This window comes from Heteronotia binoei, chromosome 1, assembly GCF_032191835.1.
Source record: "Heteronotia binoei isolate CCM8104 ecotype False Entrance Well chromosome 1, APGP_CSIRO_Hbin_v1, whole genome shotgun sequence".
Taxonomy (NCBI): Eukaryota; Metazoa; Chordata; class Lepidosauria; order Squamata; family Gekkonidae; genus Heteronotia; species Heteronotia binoei.
In genome coordinates, this window is record NC_083223.1 from 141,206,444 (window position 1) to 141,228,108 (window position 21,665).

The window sequence follows — 21,665 nt, forward strand, 5'->3', positions numbered from 1 at the left end:
TTAGTGTGAGCTAGCTCACAGTTTTTTAGCCTCCGACTCACACATTTTTGTCTCAGCTCAGGACAGATGGACCTAGAGAAAATTAATTTATGCAGTAGCCAAATTGCTCACTCGCACCTTTAATGCCAGTAGCTCATGAAGTAGCTCACTTAGTGATTTACCTCCACAGCTTAGAAGGGAGCATTTCCCCCAAATCATTTGTGGCTTGCTAATTTTGAAGATCTTTAGTTTAGTAACAAGTGGGGAAACCAAAATGACCCATGGGGTGACATCTTGTTTTCTCCTCCACTATTTTCTCTTTCCCTTCCCTGAAAGTTCCCATAGCCTCTCCCCTGCTCCTGCTTTTGCTTCTCCTTTCCAACCACCAGCCAACTTGCCATTATTATCCTGTCTTCAGGTTTCCTTCTCTCCCCCAACAGCCTCTGCTTGGGAAAATTCTGCTTGGTTCCAGCCATTGTACATTGTCAGCTGCTGGTCCAGCTGCATGGTGGAGAATCTGCAAGAACTTGTGGGGGCACTCTATATCCCCCATCCCACACTATTTCCTCTTTCCCTCTTCCTGGCAGCCTCAATATTCTCTCTACTTTCCTTCTCTTCTTCTCATCTACGAAACAGCCTTTCACTTACCTGCCTCCCCAGCTATAGTTATTATATATTTAATGTATTTATACTGCAGTCTTCAGCCATATTTATTATTTATTTAATATATTTATACTCCACCTTTCTCCTTTATGGGAGTCCAAAGCAGTTTACATCATTCTTCATTCTAGCTTTAGAACAATAGATTAGGCTGAGAGAGTATGGCTGGCTTAAAGTCACTCAGTGAGCTTCCATGGCAGAGAGGGGATTTGAAGCTTGGTTCAGATAGCTGGTTCAAGGTTGACTCAGCCTTCCATCCTTTATCCTTACTGGGGATAAAGTGTAGATGACTGGGGAAAACAATGGCAAACCACCCTGTTGTATATGTGGACTCATGCTTACATTCCTTTACCCGTGTTCCTACCTGGCTCATTGGAGCCTTGAGGACTGAGCACGGGGACTCTAGAACAATGGACAGTAGGATTCAAATCCCTGCTGCCCTGGTCCAATTAGAAGCCCCTGCTGGTTCAAATGCTCCAATGGTGTTCTAGCAGGGGAACACAGGACTGTATATAGTTGGCCCCCTTGGCCCAGTTTAGCAGTGTTCTAGTTCAGCAGTTACTATGCTGTAGCTTAATAAAAGAACTATGATCACTGCACCCGCGTCTCCTCCATGTTTGAACCTACTATATTATACACCCCATAACAAAAAGTCTGCTGTGAAAACATCATGATGTGATGTCACCTCATGGGTCGGTAACAAACTAAATGCTTGCACAGGCAACTACCTTTATCTAAGTATCCTTTGCTCTCCAAGCAACAAAGTCAAAAAAATAAACATAGGGGTGAAAGGAACACATGCTGTAATTGTGAGTGACAGCCAGTCCCACAGAGCTAGAAGTGTCTTCTAATTGTTCCTGATGGCACATCCACAGTGCACTTATATGAAAACCACCTATTGGCAGATAGTATCATTGCCTTGGTGGCAGCAGGTAACCCACTCTGTATTTCCTTCCATGTACAAAGTACATCCATGCTCTGTGAAAGACTTCACAGTGCCTTGAACTGTGTACCAGACCCGTGTTCTACCTCAGGGTGGAGTGGAAAGCACCTGTCTTCACTACGGTTGCCAACACGCCTGGAGAAAAACATCCTACCCTTTTAATAAAAATGTAGTGTGTAAAAAAGGGCAGCTGAAGCTTTTCATGGCATGGAGGTAAATAACATACCATTAAACCTCTTATTGAAAGAACAGGGCATTTTTCTCTAGGCCAGCTGGCAACCCACCCTGCAGTGAGGCAGTCCAAGTAAAGATAGCTCTTATCCCAAGGACAACGTCAGTGACACATAGGAATGAAAGGCATGACTTTCCATCTAATTATAGTAGTCAGCCAATTTCTTTGGGGAATCTAATGCTACTTCAAAGCAAACGGAATTCATACCCTACTGGGGTGGGATGGGCCTATTCCACCCTGCCTTCCAAGATTTTTTCCACCACCCGGAGAGGCTTTTCTTTCTCTCTGGGGTAGCCCACTGCCACTACCTGCCCTTTGTAGGAAATTGCCCACTGGGAGGGTCAGGAATCCCAGCTTCCCTTCCACATTCTGAGGCAATGCCTCTGTCTCCTGCTGCCCAGCATCTGGTCACCATGGAGACAGATTACTGCCTTGTGTGCCCTTCTTGGAATAGCTACTTGCCAACTGCCTGCCTTCCCCTTGGAGCTCCTTTTAGCATAATGTGTTCAAGATGGTGGGAGTCTGTGTGATACAAGGAATCTCTGCCAGCATCAAAAGTTATGCAGTATTTATTTAAAACAAAACATTCACATGCATACTTCTAGCACAGCACTAGACTGAGCAAAGGATTCAAAATAAATGGGAAAAATACAAATCCTGTTTCTCTCTATATACATGCCCTATCAGATGTTAAAAATAGGACAGGCTCCTTAGTTTAGAAGTCACAAATATCTACCAAGTTTCAATACCTTGAAGCTTGCTCCAACTCTTTAGGCAAGCACATGGTCAAAATGGCTGCCCTCCTCAGTTAAAGAGTTCTGTCTGCTCTCGTGGCCCCAGCACCAAAGAAAAAGAGCCTCCTTGCTGCAAGGTGTTTTTATCACCTCTTTTCCCAACACACTGACCAGGTCAGGCCCAGTCAAAGAGGTTTTTCCTGGAGATTCTTCCTGGAGTTCCTTCCTGGCATCTCTAGAATTTTAAACTTCCAAATCTCTGTTCCCTGCTATCATGATCCTAGGCCTAGAGAGGCCTACAGGGAAGCCTGTATTAGAATAGTTACAGGGCCTGCATTTCCCAGGATCCCTTCTGTCCCTCTGATTAGGTGGGCAGCAGTTTTGGAGGGAAAATTTGCCCAGTGAATTCTAGAGGGGTGAAACTTGGAAGGAAGGGAATAAACAGCCAAACTAGAGAGGGAACTATGTTCTCTCTGGGAAGGTTGCAGTCAGGAGAGTTCTCTCTGGGAAGGCTACAGCAGGAGGGTATCCTTATTCAGAGAAGGGTGAGTGAGTTGGAATTTGAAGAAGGGTACATATAGAACTCTCTGCTCACAACCCGAGTTCAATCCCGGCGGAAGCTGGGTTCAAGTAGCTGGCTCAGCCTTCCATCCTTCTGAGGTTGGTAAAATGAGTACCCAGCTTGCTGGGGGGGAAGTGTAGATGACTGGGGAAGGCAATGGCAAACCATCCCATAAAAAGTCTGCCATGAAAATGTCGTGATGCGACGTCACCCCACAGTAGGGTTGCCAATCCCCAGGTGGGGGCAGGGGGATCCCTCAATTTGGAGGCCCTCCCCCTGCTTCAGGGTTGTCAGGAAGCGGGGGGACGGGTGGGAAATGACTGCTGGGAACTATTATTCCCTATGGAGATTTATTCCCTTACAAAATCATATAGAATTGATCTGTGGGTATTTGGGGCTCTGGGGGGGCTGTTTTTTTGAGGTAGAGGCAGCAAATTTACAGTACAGCATCTGGTGCCTCTCCTCAAAATATCCCCCAAGTTTCAAAACGATTGGACCAGGGGGTCCAATTCTATGAGCCCCAAAAGAAGGTGCCCCTATCCTTCAATATTTCCTATGGAAGGAAGACATTGAAAAGGTGTGCTGTCCCTTTAAATGTGATGGCCGGAACTCCCTTTGGAGTTCAATTATGTTTGTCACAACCTTGATCTTGGCTCCACCCCTAATGTCTCCTGGCTCCACCCCAAAGTCTCCTGGCTCCACCCCCAAAGTCCCCAGATATTTCTTAAATTGGACTTGGCAACCCTACCCCACAGTCAGAAACGACTGGTGCTTGCACAGAGGACTACCTTTGCCTTTTTTACATACAGTTAGTCACATCAGGGCTTTTATTTTGCTTTGTTCCACCACCTTTACTGTTTTTCAATGTCTACGATTGCACTAAAAGTTACAATCCATTTGTTTGTTTTTGAGCACCTACAATAAACTTGTTGTAATACAACACCTCTTTCATACAAGACCTCTTTCATGGGTCTGTGTGCCTCTTCAATCCCGGGTGGCGGGGAGTGCTGGCTGAGAAGGAAGACAGGGGTCAAGCTCTGGACCCTCCCAGAAAGAACCTTACCAGAGTGGTGGCAGCCAGTGGAAGACCCTCCCTTGTCCCCTACTTGTGACACCTGCTGGAAGAGGTGGGGGGTGGACTGGACACTCCTATTGTCACTTTCTTGACATATTCACATTTGTAAGAGGTAGCTGATGTGAACCTGGAAAGGCATTGACTAACTTTCTCTTTTTCTGCCTGTTCTGTGCCAAGAGGCCTCCCGCACCAAAAAACCCCTTTAAAAATCAAAATGGTGGTTTTGCTCAATTCAGACCTGCAAAGAAAAAAATGTGTTTCTTCACAGAGACAAAAAAAAAAAAATGCTTTGCAAAGCAGCCATTTGTAGTGCAATCCTAAGCACAGTTATATCCTTCTGATGCTACTGGAATCAATGGATTTACAAAGGTGCAACTCTGCTTAGAACTGTACTTTTAAAAATTAAAACTCCAAAGCAAAGCCTACTCAAAAATGCTTGGAAAATCCATTCATAAAGCTCCTCCTTCTTTAGTTAGACTCCGATTAACCCCAGGTGTTAGTCTCATTCTTTAACAGTGCAATCAATTCTACACCACAAACGCATGCACACACACACATACATAGGGAAATGGGCAGCTGAATGTATATATAACACATTCTGGACCCTCCCAGAAAGAACCTTTCCAGAGTGGTGGCAGCCAGTGGAAGACCCTCCCTTGTCCCCTACTTGTGACACCTGCTTGAAGAGGTGAGGGGTGGACTGGACACCTCGGCGGGGAGGGTGGGGTATAAATAAAATTTTATTATTATTATTATTCATGGAGTCTTAACCCATTGCTCTTAGCCTCCCTGTATAGGCCTGTCTGGCCTTCCATCCATCATCTTAATTCTTGGCACTATGGCAAGTCTAGAATTTGTAAAATTCTTGAAACCCCAGAAGAAATGATGCTGATACTGGAATATGGGTCTTCTATATGAGTGTATTAGAAGGAACAAACAGTAAACGTTATATTTGTCGTATTTATTGTGAATCTGGGAATGCTAGTCAATAGCCATTTATAGGTAATACTTTTTATTTGCCCTTTGATGCCAAAGATATATTCAGGCCTACTCTTGGTCTTCTGGTGGTGATCTAATATTTTCTTCTGTATGCTGCAAAGCTCTCTCAATGAAAAAAGGGATGGAATACAGCAGCTCCTGACTCTTCCACCAGCCAACAAGAAGATATATGTATGGGCGGCCACTGCTGTAAATGCTCTCAGACACAAGAGAGGCTGCATAATGATCTGGAAGATATTTCTGTGGAACCCAAAGATGCAGCAAGTCAATAATTCTAATTGGTATCCAAAAAAAAAGAATCCAAGCAGCTGCAGCCATAATACTTATATCAAGACTTGTCGGAAAATTCCTTTGTGACGGTCTTAAAATTCTCGTTAAAGGGTCCAAAATGGAAAAGTACATGATATAAATAAAGTTCATGAAGTTGTAGCAGAGGTGGATGGTTAATACAATATCACAGTTGAAATGTATGTTGAATAAACGTTTTGGATGGCAAGAAGAATATTCCAACACTGTCATTACCAAGGCTAGCCCCCAAAGAATAACACACATGATGGCTGTGAAATACTTTGGTCGGCTAGAGTGATACCAGACTGGAGAAAAGATCATGCAATACCTTTCAATAGAGATAACTGTTAAAAAATATATGCTGGCATCATTTCCCAGTAAATATATTATGAATTGAAAAGATGACACTGAGTATACTCTTGATGTGAAGAAAACAAAATTATCTATCAAATAGCTGGATATGAAAAGAAAATCAGCCATTGATAGATTCTGAAAATATATGGTGAATCTTGTCTTATTGATCCTGGAATTAAGAAGATGAATGAGAATTCCGTTACCAATTGTTCCCAGAATGCTGATGATAAGACATATGGCTCTAATTGGCATGTACGCCCGTTGCCATTCTTCATGTGCTGTCGTATTTTCCATGGATGTATCAGGAATGTGAGGAGAGAGGAGCCTTCCAGATACCATCATGAGCTACTCAGGGTTTATAGTAATTTTTTTCAACCTAAAAGTGAATACAATATATTATTAAGATGTAAAGAAGTTTTGCAATATGGACAGGAAAGGTTGAAAAGAATTATTACTACACTGTCATAAAGTCCAGCTGGAGAATCCTAAAACTGACCCCATGTGGCTGGCTGTTTTATATTGTGCTCCTTGTGGGCTGGCAGCTTCATTTAGAGAAAATGTTGGTGTTGGAGACTACAAAATCTGGTGTGGTCTTTCACTGTTTCAACAATAAAATCTAGCATAATATACCCACCCAGAAATCCCCTACCCGATCGTACCCCCGTATGTATCTTTTCAAAGCTTATAGTGACTCACTGTGGATGTTAATTGGTGTTGAGTACGTCATTTCTATAATGAAAACTATACAATATAGATGTTCATTGATGTTTAGTACGTTTCTATAATGAAAACTATACAAAATATCAGAAAACCACCAGAATTATAACAAATTTCAGTTATACAACCTTTGTTTCTGGAAATGTCCAATGAAGTGACATGTAGAAGAAAAAGGTAGGCACAAATGTTTTAGATACAGATAGCAGATTTCCCAGTTCAGATATGACAAAAGCATAGTAGAGACACATAATTGTCTAGTATATCTCCGCAACAATCTTGTGAGGTACATTATGAGAGACTGTCACGGGCCCAGTGTCCACAAGTGAGCTCGCATGGCAGAGCAGAAATCAAAGCTTTGTCTCCTAGTCTATACTATACTACTTTGCAAAGTTTCCAGTTGTGAAAAAATTAAAGTGTCACCGTATATACTGGAATGGGCAGAAAGATTGCTAAAAGTAGTAGAGATGGATACACCAATTGCTGTAATATGCCTGCTGTTCAAAATGAATTGGAAATTGTAATTTTTGATGCAGACAAATTTCATTCATGGATTATTAGAACAAGCACTGTAATGGTTCTTCTTTTCAAGAATGCATTATTGTTCAGTATTGTATTGAATCATCACTATATTCAGTACTCAAGTGCCTGCCCTCTGTGCCAACAGGAGTGGATACAAGATCATAAAAATGTCAAACCTTTCATGGGTGTACCACTCAGTCCTTTTCCAGTTTATCTGAAAATGCTGTTCTTCACAGAAGTGTAAATGTAAGAAAGCTTTTACCTTGAACAAACAAAATCTTAGAATCTCATGACCCCACAATAACTGCTAACCATTACATCACAATAGCATCATTCTGAATCGATTTCAGTTCAGTTTCTGGAAGGGTTAGGTACTATTAATTCTGGTACTCTTCTAGACCTTGTCAAGAGACTAGGCCTCTTTCATGATGTCTTGTTCAAACAGACAGCAATATAAGGGAAGGGGGCGGAGACCTGTTAGTACTCGACCTCCTTCCAGTCTGCGTCCCATCCCGAGGGTGACAGGTAGTAGGGCCAGGACAGACCCGCCTCCATCATTGGTGTTATGCAACGCCAGGTCCATTAATAATAAGACCTCTGTCCTTCGAGAGTTCTTACTCGAACAGGACATGGACCTGGCTTGCGTGACCGAAACCTGGGTACGAGAGGGCGATACTGTAGCTCTCTCACAAACAGCTCCCCCGGGCTATTCGGTCTTCCACCAATCACGGACTAGCGGGCGGGGGGGAGGAGTGGTGCTGTTCGTAAGAGAGGCTTACTCCTTTAGGGCGCTCCCAGCTCCAAAGATCGAGGGTATTGAGTGTGTCGGTCTGGCGTGGGAGGCTGGAGAGGGGTTGGCGATTTGGCTGGTGTACCGTTCGCCTAGCGCACCGGCTGGTGCCTTACCGTCCCTGCTTGAGGCGGCGGCAAGCTGGGCATTGGAGCACCCAAGGCTGGTGATCCTGGGTGACTTCAATGTCCATGCAGATGACCCGGCCTCTAGTCCATGGCGACACTAGGACTCTCTCAATTTGTTGCATCCCCCACGCATCAGGCCGGTCACATGTTAGACTTGATCTTTGCAGCTGGGGTTGTGGTGGACGATATAACCATAGAAGTGGTGCCATGGTCAGACCACCGCACCCTTAAGGCTCATATGAACGCTCCACCCCAAACCTCCTTAGGCGTCGAGCCTATTTTGGCTCGCCTGCGGAGCCAAATGGACCCGGAACGGTTCCAAATGGCTCTTTGGCCCTCTGGCGATTCCTTGGAGGCCCTGGTTGAGGTCTGGCATAGCCGACTCTCCAGGGCTATCAAAAAGATCGCACCACGACACCCTCTGCGACCCCGGACTAGGCTGGCGCCGTGGTATACCCCGGAATTACGCCAGCTGAAACAAGGCCTCAGACGGCTAGAGAGGCAATGGCGGCGCACTTGAGACGAAGCGATCAGAGCATCTTATAGGGAATGTATGAGATCCTATGAGATGGCAGTCAAGGCCACAAAGAAAACATACTTTGCGGCTAAGATTGCGTCTGCAAATTCGTGCCCGGCACAATTATTTAGGATAATTTGAACACTTACTACATTGCCACAGGGCAAACCAAATGTTAAGGAATTAGAGATAGGCTGTGAGGCTTTTGCGAAATATTTTGCAGATAAAGTCCAATCGCTCCGCCATGACTGCCCTGCTATATTGGATTCAGTACGTATACTCGAGGCTCCGTGCCTGCCTTCTAGTTTGATCCTGGATCACTTTGACCCGCTCAGCTTGGAGGAAGTTGACAGAGTCCTCTCTGCTGCACGTGCAACAACCTGTGATCTTGACCCATGTCCCTCCTGGCTTATTAAAGCTTGCCTGGAGGAGTTAAGATGTCCTATACGGGACATCATAAATAGATCTCTTTCAGAGGGCTGCTTTCCTGCCCCTCTGAAGGAGGCAGTGGTCCGCCCTCTCCTAAAAAAGACTACATCAGACCCGACCGAATTGGCACATTACCGGCCGGTCTCAAATTTGCCCTTTTTGGGCAAAGTTATTGAGAGGGCTGTTGCACTGCAGCTACAGAGGTTTCTGGAGGACGCTTCCACCTTAGATCCATTCCAGTCCGGCTTCCGCCGGGACATGGGACAGAGACAGTCTTGGTCGCTCTCATGGACGCTCTCCGGAGGCACCTGGATCGAGGCGGTGCGGCGGTTTTGCTGCTGTTGGACCTATCGGCTGCGTTCGATATGGTCGATCACCAGCTGCTGGCCCACCACCTTGCCGACGCAGGGATTCAGGGGTCAGCCTTGCAGTGGCTTTCCTCTTTCCTTGAGGGTCGGGGACAAAGGGTGGCAATTGGAGGAGAGCTGTCCCAGAGACACTCAATTGTGGGGTGCCGCAGGGAGCAGTTCTCTCTCCGATGTTATTTAACATCTTTATGCGCCCCCTTGCCCAGATTGCCTGAAGACATGGACTGGGTTGCCATCGGGATGCTGATGACACCCAGCTCTATCTATTGATGGGCGACCGGACTGGCAATGCCCCAGAAAATCTGGACCGGGCATTGCAAGCCGTGGCAGACTGGATTAAGCTGAGCGGGTTGAAATTGAATCCAGCGAAGACAGAGGTCCTTTGCCTGGGTCGCGGCGGTTTAGGGAGCGGGGTCTCCCTCCCAGTTTTTGACGGGGCGCAACTGGTAGCAGTGCGCAGAGTTAAGAGCTTGGGAGTTCTACTGGAGCCTCCCTTGACAATGGAGGCCCAGATAGCAGCTACTGCCAAGTCCGCCTTTTTTCATCTTAGACGGGCGAGGCAGCTGGCCCCCTTCCTGGAGCGCGGCGACCTGGCAACAGTGATCCACGCAACGGTCACCTCAAGGTTGGACTACTGTAATGCCCTCTACATGAGGCTGCCCCTGTACCGAACCCGGAAACTGCAGCTAGTGCAAAATGCAGCGGCCAGGCTGCTACTGGGACTGCCTCGGTGGGAACATGTGCAGTCTGGGCTGCGAGACTTGCACTGGCTGCCAATTGTTTACCGGGTTCGTTACAAGGTGCTGGTCATTACCTTTAAAGCCCTATATGGTCAAGGACCTGCCTACCTTAGGGACCGCCTCTCTCCATATGTTCCCCAGAGAGCACTGCGATCAAGCTCAAAAAACCTGCTTGAAATCCCTGGACCAAAAGAAACTAAATTAAAAGCTACCAGAGAACAGGCGTTCTCTACAAAGGCTCCCCAATGGTGGAATCAATTGCCAGAAGAGGTGCGGGCCCTGCGGGATCTTAACCAGTTCCGTAGGGCCTGCAAAACTGCCCTCTTCCAGCTAGCTTTTTAAGACAGAACTTCTGATAAGATCAGGAATACCGAGCCATCCTATATGCCATCCGATTGTATTTTAACGTCATACTGTTTTATTGGTTTTATTGTTTAAATTATTAATTATATTATTTATTGTTTATCTGTATCATGGTTTTACCATGTCTTGTTAACCGCCCTGAGCCTGCCTAGGCGGCGAGGGCGGGGTATAAATAAAAGTTTTTTATTATTATTATTAAAGTAGAATATTAGTTCAGGCTAGGGCTCACAGAGCAGGAAAAAATTCTGCTCTCTGAACACCAAGGCCTAGCTGACAGTGATTCAGAGAGATAAAGGTGGATGGGAGGCATTTACAATGCATGGTGTCTCATCTGCCCTAACAGTTTTAAGGCCGCCTCAGTGGGCGGCCATCTTGTTAATGCAGTGATTTGTGGGAGCTTGTTAACTGGATTTGATGCAGCTGTAGAACACCAGAAACTAACTGGCAACCTCACCTGATTGGTTACATCACATGGCCAGGAACTAGGGTTGCCAGTTTGCTGCAACTCACCAGTGGGAGGGAGGAGTGAGTATTCTCGGAGTAGAATGGGGCTCTACCCCCAACAGTGATGTTCTCATGTGATGTCCTGAATGCGATGATGTCATATAGAAGTGATGCCATTACATTGGGTACATCCAGGGCTGGCCCTAAACTGTCTGGCACTCTAGGCAAGGCTAACTTCTGGCGCCCCCTCCCCCCCACACACACTGATAACGTTACTGAGCCGTGTGGGAGCATGCAATTTGGTGCCCCCAGAAGGGTGTGTCCTAGGCAATCACCTAGTTTGCTTAGTGGCAGAGCTGACCTTGGGGACATTGTGCAGTGATGCTTGATCTGAGGGCAAAACTCTGTTGTTTTAAGCCAGCTTTACCATAGAGTTTTGTGCAAAAACCAGTGCATCACTATGTGATGTCCCCGACATGATGTTGTCACTTCCAGGTGACATAATCATGTTGGGGATGTCCTGGAATGCGCCTAAATCCCCACACCATTGCAACAGGGGATCTGGCAACCCTAGCAGACTACAATGTATAAAGAAAAGAATCTTTAATCTAGTTTTGCCCTTTGCTTGTTTTACAACTAGTCTTGGAACACTTATGACTGGGATAGGCCATGATGGCTGAGCACCTGTTGATTTTGGGCTTTGAAACTACCTTGGATGTTGCCTTGCTTAATAAATTCTGGATTAGAGAACCATTATGTGTAGCTATCTAGGTTAGGTATCTAGCTTTGCTATTTTATCCTCGCTGTTCTTTGTAGTGTATATCTGCACATCCTTTTAATAAATTATATTTTGGTGTGTTCTTGAGTTCAGGTGACTTCTAAATCCAGTGCTTTGGCCCAAATTGGCTATAGCTACTAGGTGCTTTTTGAGATACACCTAGTGCATGTACGGCACTACAGGGTTGTTTGGACTCAGAAGGGCTGCAGGCTTGGTACCTTGATCTCTGGCTGTTTGGGTAATCAAAGGGGCTGGTGGGAGCAAAACCTTGGGGTGTGTACACTCGTATTTCAGCCTTTTTTCTATTTGTGCCTGCCTAACCAGCCACTTTCCTGAAGCAGGTACCCTGCCTTAGGAGTTTAGCCACTTGGCAATGGTGTGGAGGTGATTGGTTTGTTACAGACCCATCTACATAAGATGGGAATGAGGGAACTCAACAACATTTTGACTCAAAAGCCATCCTAAGTAAGAGGGCCGTTTCTTGTTTAAGCCTTGCTGCAGGGTTTGTTTGTTTTTTTGAAAAACAGGTGCCAGAACTCTCAAGAGGGAAATGAAGGAGAAACACACAGGATTATTTGAAGCAATATTATTTTAATGTGCTACAGATTTACCTCTATTTTAAAGCAGTTTTTAAACTTTGGACATGTCACCAACTTCCTCAGTTCTATTGGGGTCTTGCTTTTGGTGCCTAACGCTGAATGTTGGATCAAAGAATGGAGGGCCCCTTTCACACCCACTAGAGGAAATACCTATTATATTGAGAGTGTACTAAATCTGACAGTTCCTTTTTTCTTCTCTGAATGGCTCGAATGGTTGCTGCTAAGGGAGAAAAGCTTTCATTGGGTAGGCTGCAATTGATTTTCTCTTTCCTACCCAAGCCCACCCCAGATTCTTCTGACTCACAGCATGTGCCTCACCCTTGGTGAGAGCAGCAAGACCCCTGCACTGTCTGGCTGCTTTCCTGCTCACCTGCAGCTGCTACTGGGCAACCCCTCATTTAAATCTTATTTTTTATATTTTGTCTTAATATCTTTGTGACTTCACAAGTGACGTCTAGTTCCCCTGGTGTCCCTCATGAGCTTTTTTTTTAATACTTAAATTTTTATTAATTTTTACAAATTTATATAGAGCAAACAATAGACAATGTCTTAGCATCTGTTAACCACATTATAAATCGACATTTCCAAAATAAGGTAAAATAACATAGATAACAAATTAGCATAAATATCGCTATCATAGCCAGTATTATCATGGTTTATCAGTTAAAAATACAAGTAATATGTTCATAGCAATAGAACAGCATCAGTAGTATGAAAAATTAAGGGTTTTTTTGGTGTTATGAGATTGGTAGTCTGCACTAGAGTTAATATACTCAAAAAAAGGGAACCATTTTTCTACAAAATTGTTTTCTTTAGTTGGTGTTTCCGAGACATAGATCTGTGTAGCCGATTTATCTAGAGCCGCAATTTTCCGTACCTTGGCCATCCATTGTTGCTTGATGGAGTTCCAGGCCAATGTCCAATGTTGTGCTATCAAAAATTTAGTTGTCATTATTAATAGTGAGGGTAATTCTTTTTTTGTGTGTGTGACATTAGCTTTAGCTGTGGGCAGTAATTTAAAAAAATTGATTCTGGAGTAAAGGGTATTTTACAACACAATATATTATTAATCAGTTTTATAGTCATACCCCAGAAGGCATTAATTCCAGCACAGCTCCACCAGCAGTGAAGAAAGAACCCTTGTTGCTTACAGCCTTTTAGGGTTGCCAAGTCCAATTAAAGAAAAATCTGGGGACTTTGGGGGCGGAGCCAGGAGACTTTGGGGGTGGAGCCAGGAACAAGGATGTGACAAGCATAATGAACTCCAAGGGAGTTCTGGCCATCACATTTAAAGGGACAACTCACCTTTTTAAATGCCTTTCTTCCATAGGAAATAATTAAGGATAGGGGCACCATCTTTTGGGGCTCATGGAATTGGACCCTCTGGTCCAATCGTTTTGAAACTTGGGGGGTATTTTGGGGAGAGGCACTAGATGCTATACTAAAAATTTGGTGCCTCTACCTCAAAAAATAGCCCCCCCCAGAGCCCCCAATACCCACGGATCAATTCCCTATTATTCCCTATGGGAATTGTTCTCCATAGGGAATAATAGAGTGCCTAGTAGACATTTCCCTCCCCCCCACACGCTTTCTAAAGGGGGTATGTTCTCCCCCCCCCACCCCCCCACCCTGCTTTCTGATTTCTGGAGACCGGGGGATGAAGCTGCGAACCCAGAAGTCTCCTGCCAAAGCGGGGGGGTTGGGAAGCCTACAGCCTTTCCAGCAGTCGTTGAGGGCCGCTTTAGAAAGGTGCCTATGGCTGAGCGGGTTTGTCTTTGTGGTGCAGATAAAGTTGAAACGATTGACCATGTTTTGTTTGGGTGTGGCCTATACCCTGGCATACGAGCCAGGTACATTTATTCTTTGTTGGAGGGATGTCTCGGGTTTTCTGATTTCAAAATCAGAGATACGCGGTTATCAGATTTTAACCCCCAATTCACAATTAATTGTGCCAAATTTATGGCGGCAGCTAGGAGAATTCGTGAGGATTATGTAAAGAAGGGGTCCTGAACTGACTGTTTTTTGAATATTTCCAAGCTTGTATTTTATCTTTTCTTAAATGCCTGAGTACTCTGTATACCATCACAAATGCTACTGAAACTGATATAAATACAGAGACCATGCATAAAGTTGCCAAATTTTGTTCCCATGCAATCAAATTGCATTTTATGGTTCTTACAAGTTAATGTCGAGGTAATTTTAACCAGTGTATTCTAGTTAATATTTTTTTTGGAGCTGTATAATTTTTAAATTTTTTATTATATGTACTATATTTATTAAGCTAGATGATGTTTGACCACTACTGTATTATTTGTCATATCTCATTATTCATACTTATGTCCTATATTTTATTTTCACATTTATTTTTTAAATATCTTACGTTTTACCTATTTAGGTCCATCTTGATTTTTACAATTTTTATGTGGTTGTTGTTGGCCTGCACTGTGCTGTGTATTTGGTCATGGACTGTAATAAAGCAAACTGTAACTGAAACTGAAACTGATTTCACTTCTGAAAGGAAGAGTTTTCTAGGAGAAGTACCATCTGGAAAAGAGTTTATAGTTTTGTAGTCTTATAAATAGTAAGTATGTAGCATAGAGTGAGGATTCCCAAATGGTTTTCCATTGCTCCGCGGTGAGAAAAAGACCTCTAATTTCAGTAATATACAGACATCGTAATCACCTGTTAGGGTTCCTGGAGATACAACTCACACACATCTGCCAGGGAAGTGTGGGTTTTGTCTACCAGAGTGTAAGAGACTTATGTGAGTACTAACAGCCACGGTGTTGCAGCAGCACTCTGTATCTCTGGAGGAGTGCTAGCCAGGAGGACAGATGGGTTTCGAGCCGCTCCGTGTGCCCACCATCTCAGCAGTTGCAGTGAAAGAAATTGCGCCGCCAGGAACTGTCCGGGCAAGCGGCTTCCAGCCTTAACCAGGAAAGCCATGTTGGTAGGCTAACATCATCAGCAACTATCTTCCTGCAGTGCCAGACTCCATAACAGCGAAGTAAGAGGCTCACGTACTCATCAGTTGTCATTTATACTTAAGGCAATCAAGCTTATCTTAGGCGTAGATCCTGCCAGACTGCCTAAGCTTTTGTCCAACGGAACCCAAGACAAAAGATGGTGCCAGTAGAGGAGTAAAGAAGAGGAAGAACAGCTTCACTCAGGGCCATAGTTATTGTATAAATCGGGTATCACCTTAGGTATAATTTGACTCTCTGTTGTCACATATAGATAAGTTTGATAGCTTGTTAATCACTTCCACCCCAATAGCCTCACCCATTCTTTACCCTAATGGTCACTCTGGAGCCTCCCCCTTCTTGCCCACTGTTACCTGGAAGCCCAATCAGGTAACTAGGGCCAGGTCCGCTTGTTGGCTGGATATGGGTATCCAATCAGGTGTCTCTAATAAACTGGCCATTGCATAAGTCCAGCCCTTATGGTCATTGCGGAGCCTCCCCTTTTCTAAGGTCACGTACCAGCTGACCACCTGTCATCCGCCCCTGCACCTCCTACCCCCTAAGGGCTCAAGGTAGTCCTTATAATCTCTGACCCAACAAGTGTACATCTGACAGTACCCCAGTCCTGCTGTTTAGATACATCCACAATTCCTGATCAGTTGAGGGTCCCTTCCCCCATCTCCCTAGTTTGTCGCCATTGGAGCCTTCCTCGAAGACTACGATCGGTAATTATCACCGTTTGTCCATCCTTATGTTACCTCTATATATTTCTATTTTTATTAGGTCTGTATGTAAGTTATATGTATCTATTATCTTGTATGTGTGTTCTATATTTTTCTGTAATAAAATCATAATTGTTTTACTTAATTAGTGTCCTCTGTAAATTTAGCAATAATTTCTGGAAGTGGAATCCTGTATATATAGATTCTAGGTCCTTTTGAACCAAAGTTGCCCACCTGTCAATTCCCCAACCTCTTTTGAGGGCATTTTGGCTTACACACATTAAGCTCAATGCCACAGTCTTTATGCCAGGCCTTTTGCTGGGTTGTAATTGCATTCCAGCTCTTTTGGTTAGGAAGGGTATATATAATAGATGTTAGGCCTCTAGATTGTTTGGGATTTTTTTGTATTATCTTTTTAAATGGAGTTAATGGCCTGTGTATAAGTTCCACAATATTAGGGTAGTGGATTTATAATGAATTTGCTGGTATTGAAACCAGGGTATGTTAAGCTTGTACTTTTGTTCCAGCTCGGTTTTGGTTATCATTTTCTTATTAACAATGATGTCTCTCAGCCTTATTAGCCCAGCCTCTCTCCACGCCAGAAATGCATTGCTTTGCTGTTCAGGATTAAACCAGTATTGGCCCAGAAAGCATGCCAAAGGTGATATAGAAGGGATTAGGATATTCCTGTACTTATCTTAAATTTGCAGAGTTAGGGACAGGTATGGGTTTCGTTCCATGTCCTTAGGCTGATTCCATGTAGTTTCATAAAGACAGTCCCCCTTCAAGCAGGACGATTCTATCTTTACCCATGCTTTATCTGGTTCTGTGAGGCATAATAGATTATATTTTTTAAATTGGCTGCTAGGTAGTAGGATTCAAGGTTGGGAAGACTTAAACCACCCCTCTAATCGGTCTGCTCATCAGAGCATACTGAATTCTAGGTTTCTTCTGGGACCATATAAACTTACTAAGTGTGGCTTGCCTTGTTCAGAAGTCTTTAGGTGGAATAAAACATGGAAAATTATAGAACAAAAACAGGTATTTGAGGAAGATGAAAGTCTTAAGCGTATCTGTTTTTTTCCAACAGTGTTAAACTGTTACTCCATTGACTCAGGGTAACTTTTACAGATTCATCTAGGGATTTGAAGTTAGAGGCATATAGGTCTTGTAGATTTACTGGTATATTTATTCCCAGATGTCGCAGTGCTTTTTGTACCCACTTAAAAGGAAATAGTCTTTAACTCTGATTTGACTGATTGCAAGAGATAAATTGGGTATAATTCTGATTTTGAGTAATTTATGGTAAACCCAGAGATGGTACTAAAGTTTTGAATTTGATCTAGGAGAGTGGTTACTGACTGTACAGGATTTGCAAAGTAAAAGATTGCATCATCAGCCAAAAGTCTCATTTTGTATTCTTCCTTTCCCCCCTGCATTCTGGTAAAAGTTTTATGTTGTCTAATGGCATATGCCAATGGTTCTATGCAAAGGGCAAACAGGACTGGGGATAGGGGGCAGCCTTGTCTAGTCCCACTCTGGAGGTGTAGATCTCTAGTTATTTATATAAATTTGAGCCTTTGGATCTGCATAGACTGCTGAGATTGAGGTTAGAAACTTTGGGCCAAAGCCCATGTGTTGCAGCACTGCTAACAGAAATGGTACCTCAACCTTGTCAAATGCTTTTTCAGCGTCTGTAGCTAAGAGGATTGATTCTATCATCTTTAGCTTGCCAAGGTGTACCAAATTCAATGTTTTACGAATGTTATCTGTAATAGTCCTAGTGGGTATAAGACCTGATTGATCAACATGGATTATAGTTAGCTATAATTTTGTTCAGCCTATTCGCCAGAATTGAAGAAAATTTTTTGAAGTCATGGTTTAACACCAAAATTGGTCTATACGAGGCCAGGGATAGTTTATCTTTCCCAGGTTTTGGGATGACTGTTATTCTGGTTTCTGACCAAGATTTGGGCATAGAACCTGTTTTATAATAGAGTTGCAGGTTTGTACCAATGGGTCAATTAGAGGGGTTCTGAATTTCTTGTAGAATTCTATGGGGATCCCACCCCATCCAGGAGCTTTATTATTTTTAATTTTCATTATAACTTCAGATAGTTCTATAGCTTGCTCCAGATATTGAAAGTGGTCTGAAGTTAATTTTACTTTATAGTTAATATTGTTAAATTTTGGTCCGATCTGGGTGTTCAGACTTATATCCTACTCTCCACTCCAAATCTCAGAGTCTTAGAGTGGCTCACAATCTCCTTTATCTTCCTCCTTCACAACAGACACCCTGTGAGGTGGGCGGGGCTGAGAGGGCTCTCACAGCAGCTGCCCTTTCAAGGACAATCTCTGCCAGAGCTATGGCTGACCCAAGGCCATTCCAGCAGGTGCAAGTGGAGGAGTGGGGAATCATACCTGATTCTCCCAGTTAAGAGTCCACACAGTTAACCACTACACCAAATAAAGACAGCTTCTTAAAGGTTAGGATTGACAAGCTCTCTCTCTCTCTCTCTCTCTCTCTCTCTCTCTCTCACACTCACTCTTTCTGTTCCACTAAGCACATCTCCCACCAAGAGTTTCATCTCACTGGTAAGCCTCTACTAAGCACATTGTCCTGCCCAGCCCGGGCGGGGACTGCGCGGAGGAGACCCCTCGGCGCCTGCCAGCCGTTCCAAGCCCTCGTCGTCGCCCCAAGAGCCTTCCCCACCTCTCCAAGCCCCCGTGGCAGCCCCACCCCTCACCTCAACTGACGGGGTGACAGCAGCCACCCGAGCGACGCCTCCCAGACGGCGAGCCCGGCTTCGAGTCCACGAAGTCTGGCCAGGGCAAGACGCCGGGGAGCAAGAGGGAGAAGCTGAGCCCAGCACCGGGCCAGGAGGGGGAGAACCGTTCGTCTCGTCGCAGCGCGAGACGCTCCATCGCAGCACGCAGCCGAGGGCTAGGATGCCCGAGGCACGCCCAGTCAGCCCAGCCCCGGCGCGCCTCTCCCGGGCGTCTGGGGCTTTGAAGGGGGGAGGAGCCAGAGAGGGGCAGGACCCGGGAAGGGGGAAGGTTGGGTCGGGAAGCATAAAAGGAGGGAGGGAGGAGGTTGCTGAGGAAGCTGGCTGATGCGCAAAGAGGCTGCCTCGCGCGAGAGAGGGACAGGAGCCACGGCACAGCCAAGAGGGGAACGGGGGCCTGCAGTGAAGTAACCCAGCGCCCACCCCCCTGTTTCTGAGACCTCCGGGGAATGCCCCAGAGTGCCCGGGAGGGGCAACGGCAATGCCGGGAGACCGGGAGGGGCACCGAAGACCCGACACACATTGACATGTTTGCAGTGGTCCAGTCACTAGTGGTCCCCATCTGAAAACACCTGTGCAAACTTCACCTCTCCTATCTGTTGTGCCTCTGTCCATCTTTCCAACACCTTAATTCTTGTCCTAAGGAGAACACAGGAGTGAACAGTAAAATGAGGCAGTCAATATATAATTTTATTCTGAAGCTATAATTTGTTGTTGATATTCCTTTAAGTGTTATATATTTTTCCAACTGTTGTCTGGAGCTCCAGACACATTCAGGCTTGCTCATGATGCCAGCTGTGTTCTCAGGTTGCTATCTGATTTATCATTCAAGACTTGCTCAACAAGCACATGGACGGGCTTCAGGCTCTTCTTCCAGCAGCCAACAAGGAGGTATACAAAAGGATACACAGTGCTGTCTGCACAGTCAAGTATCAGAGAAACTCTAAGATATTCTGAACTAGGCATAAATGCAGCAAAATAATTTATGAAAACAATCATTTTAGTAAATGCAGAGAATATAAGATGCAAAAAAACTGTGGCCACAATGCTGATATCAAGCCCCGTTGGGAAGTTTTTAAGTGTTTTTTTCCATATTTTGATTAAAAGGGCCAGAGTAGAAAAGACCATCACAGGAATAAATACTAGATAGCCAATGATGTATTGGACTACTATTGCAGTATGACAATATAAAAATCCAATAATGTGGGATGGCAAGTATCTTGGATTGCAAGAAAAATATTCTAGCATTGTCAGCATGAAGGATAGGGTCCAAAGACTGACACACATGACGGCTGTGAGATACTTTGGTCGGTGCGATTTAATCCAGAATGGGAAAGAGACCATGATATACCTTTCAGCACTGACAGCCGTTAAAAAATAGAGGTTGGTGCCAGAGCCAAATATTAATGATATGACTTTTATATGTTGACTGTAAAAACTAGCATGAGACGGTAAAATAATTAAAAGGTAAAGAACAAAATAGTGGAGAAGTATAACGAAATCACCAATTGCCAAGTTCAAAACATATATCATGAACCTCGACCTCTTGATGGTGCAGCAGAGAAGCCAGCAAATAATTCCATTCCCAATCAATCCCAGAATGCACAATGGTACGCATATGTCTGCAATTATCCTAAATTCCTTCAAGATATCAGATTTGTTGATTGACAACAGCTCCAGTTTGGTATCATTTTTCTTGATCCTATAAAGGGTATGAAAAGACCCCTCCATGATGGTATCATTGGTGTATTCATTAATTCTTCTCTTCCTATAAAAAAAATAAACATAGTTGTCATTGAGGTATTGGAATGCTCTGCTATATTTAGGAAAGCTTCCAAAAAGGCCTGTCAGGCCAGGACACTGTGAATATCACAGTTTCATAAGCTTTGGATGGGAATCAGTTCACGTGCCTGGCAGGTTGCCTCATGATTCCCTGTGGGCAGGCTTTGTTTAGTGGGCCTGGGGATGGATGGAGCTGAAAAATTCTACTTTCATAGTCTCTACAATAAACTCCTGTGCACTGCACTCACTACATCATGCCCTATGGAGGAATCTGCTTAAGGGATATAGTATCCATTTGCTTACTATGGAAATAAGCTTCAGTGTTTGCAAAAAACTTACAGAAAAGAGTCCAAACTGAGGTCCCCCCCCCCACCAGCTCCACAGTCCTTTCAGAGAAACAGTGGGCACCAAATGTAGCCACACATAAGAAAACACTTTAAAAGACACAACTCCTTAAATACAGATGATTTTCATGTTGGCTGTTTGTATCATATACTGATATTTTCTGCAGCTATTTGGGCATCAAAACAGTCTACCTTTCTTGAGAACTAGACAGCAAAACTTTGAACTTCTTCCCATGTATCCCCTTCCCTACACTATTTTTTCTTCCCCCTCCTTGAAACCCCCATATCCTCTCACCTTTCCCTGCTTCCTTCTCTCCTTCCCACTCACCCCTACCTTTTATATCCCCCTCATCTTCATTTGTCCCTTATTTATTTACACCCTGCCTCTGTCTCCAGTGGAGTTCCAACATCATTTTCCTCCTTACATCATTGTATCCTTATAACAATCCTGTCAAGTAGATTATGGAGAGAGAGAGAGACTGGTCCAAGATCACCCAGCAAGCTTCCATGACAGAATGGAGATTTGAACTGTGTCTCTGATTCAAACCCAGATCTTAGTCTGACCACCACTACACTACAGTGGCTCCTAGCATTTCCTTTTTCCTTCACCCTGAGAAAAGTCTGGCCAAGTTGCATAAGTTGTGTGGTAGCTTGTTGCTCAGGTGAATTTTGTGGTGGCCAATTTACCCCAGTTGTGAGGAAGCTGGGTCTGGGCAAGTTGCATGGCATTGAGTCATCAGGTAGCCACTGCAGACCTGAGGGAGTTGTGCAAACTGCATGGCAGTGAGTGCTCAAGGCAAGTCATGCAGTGGCTGCTGTTGCATAGTAGTGAATTGAACACTCTTTTGTC

At 44.4% G+C, this 21,665-nt stretch overlaps 1 protein-coding gene across 1 annotated transcript; it reads right to left on the reverse strand.

Annotated features, from left to right (window-relative positions):
* Positions 1 to 19,472: 19,472 nt before the first annotated feature.
* LOC132572549 (mas-related G-protein coupled receptor member H-like) lies at positions 19,473 to 20,452 on the reverse strand. Its single transcript, XM_060239753.1, has one exon. The coding sequence runs from the start codon at positions 20,418 to 20,420 to the stop codon at positions 19,473 to 19,475; it is 948 nt and encodes a 315-aa protein (XP_060095736.1). The 5' UTR covers positions 20,421 to 20,452.
* Positions 20,453 to 21,665: the final 1,213 nt, after the last annotated feature.

Excerpts from the sequence above, each read along its gene's own strand:
- LOC132572549 (XM_060239753.1), bottom strand. The coding sequence starts at position 20,420 with ATGGAGGGGTCTTTTCATACCCTTTATAGGATCAAGAAAAATGATACC.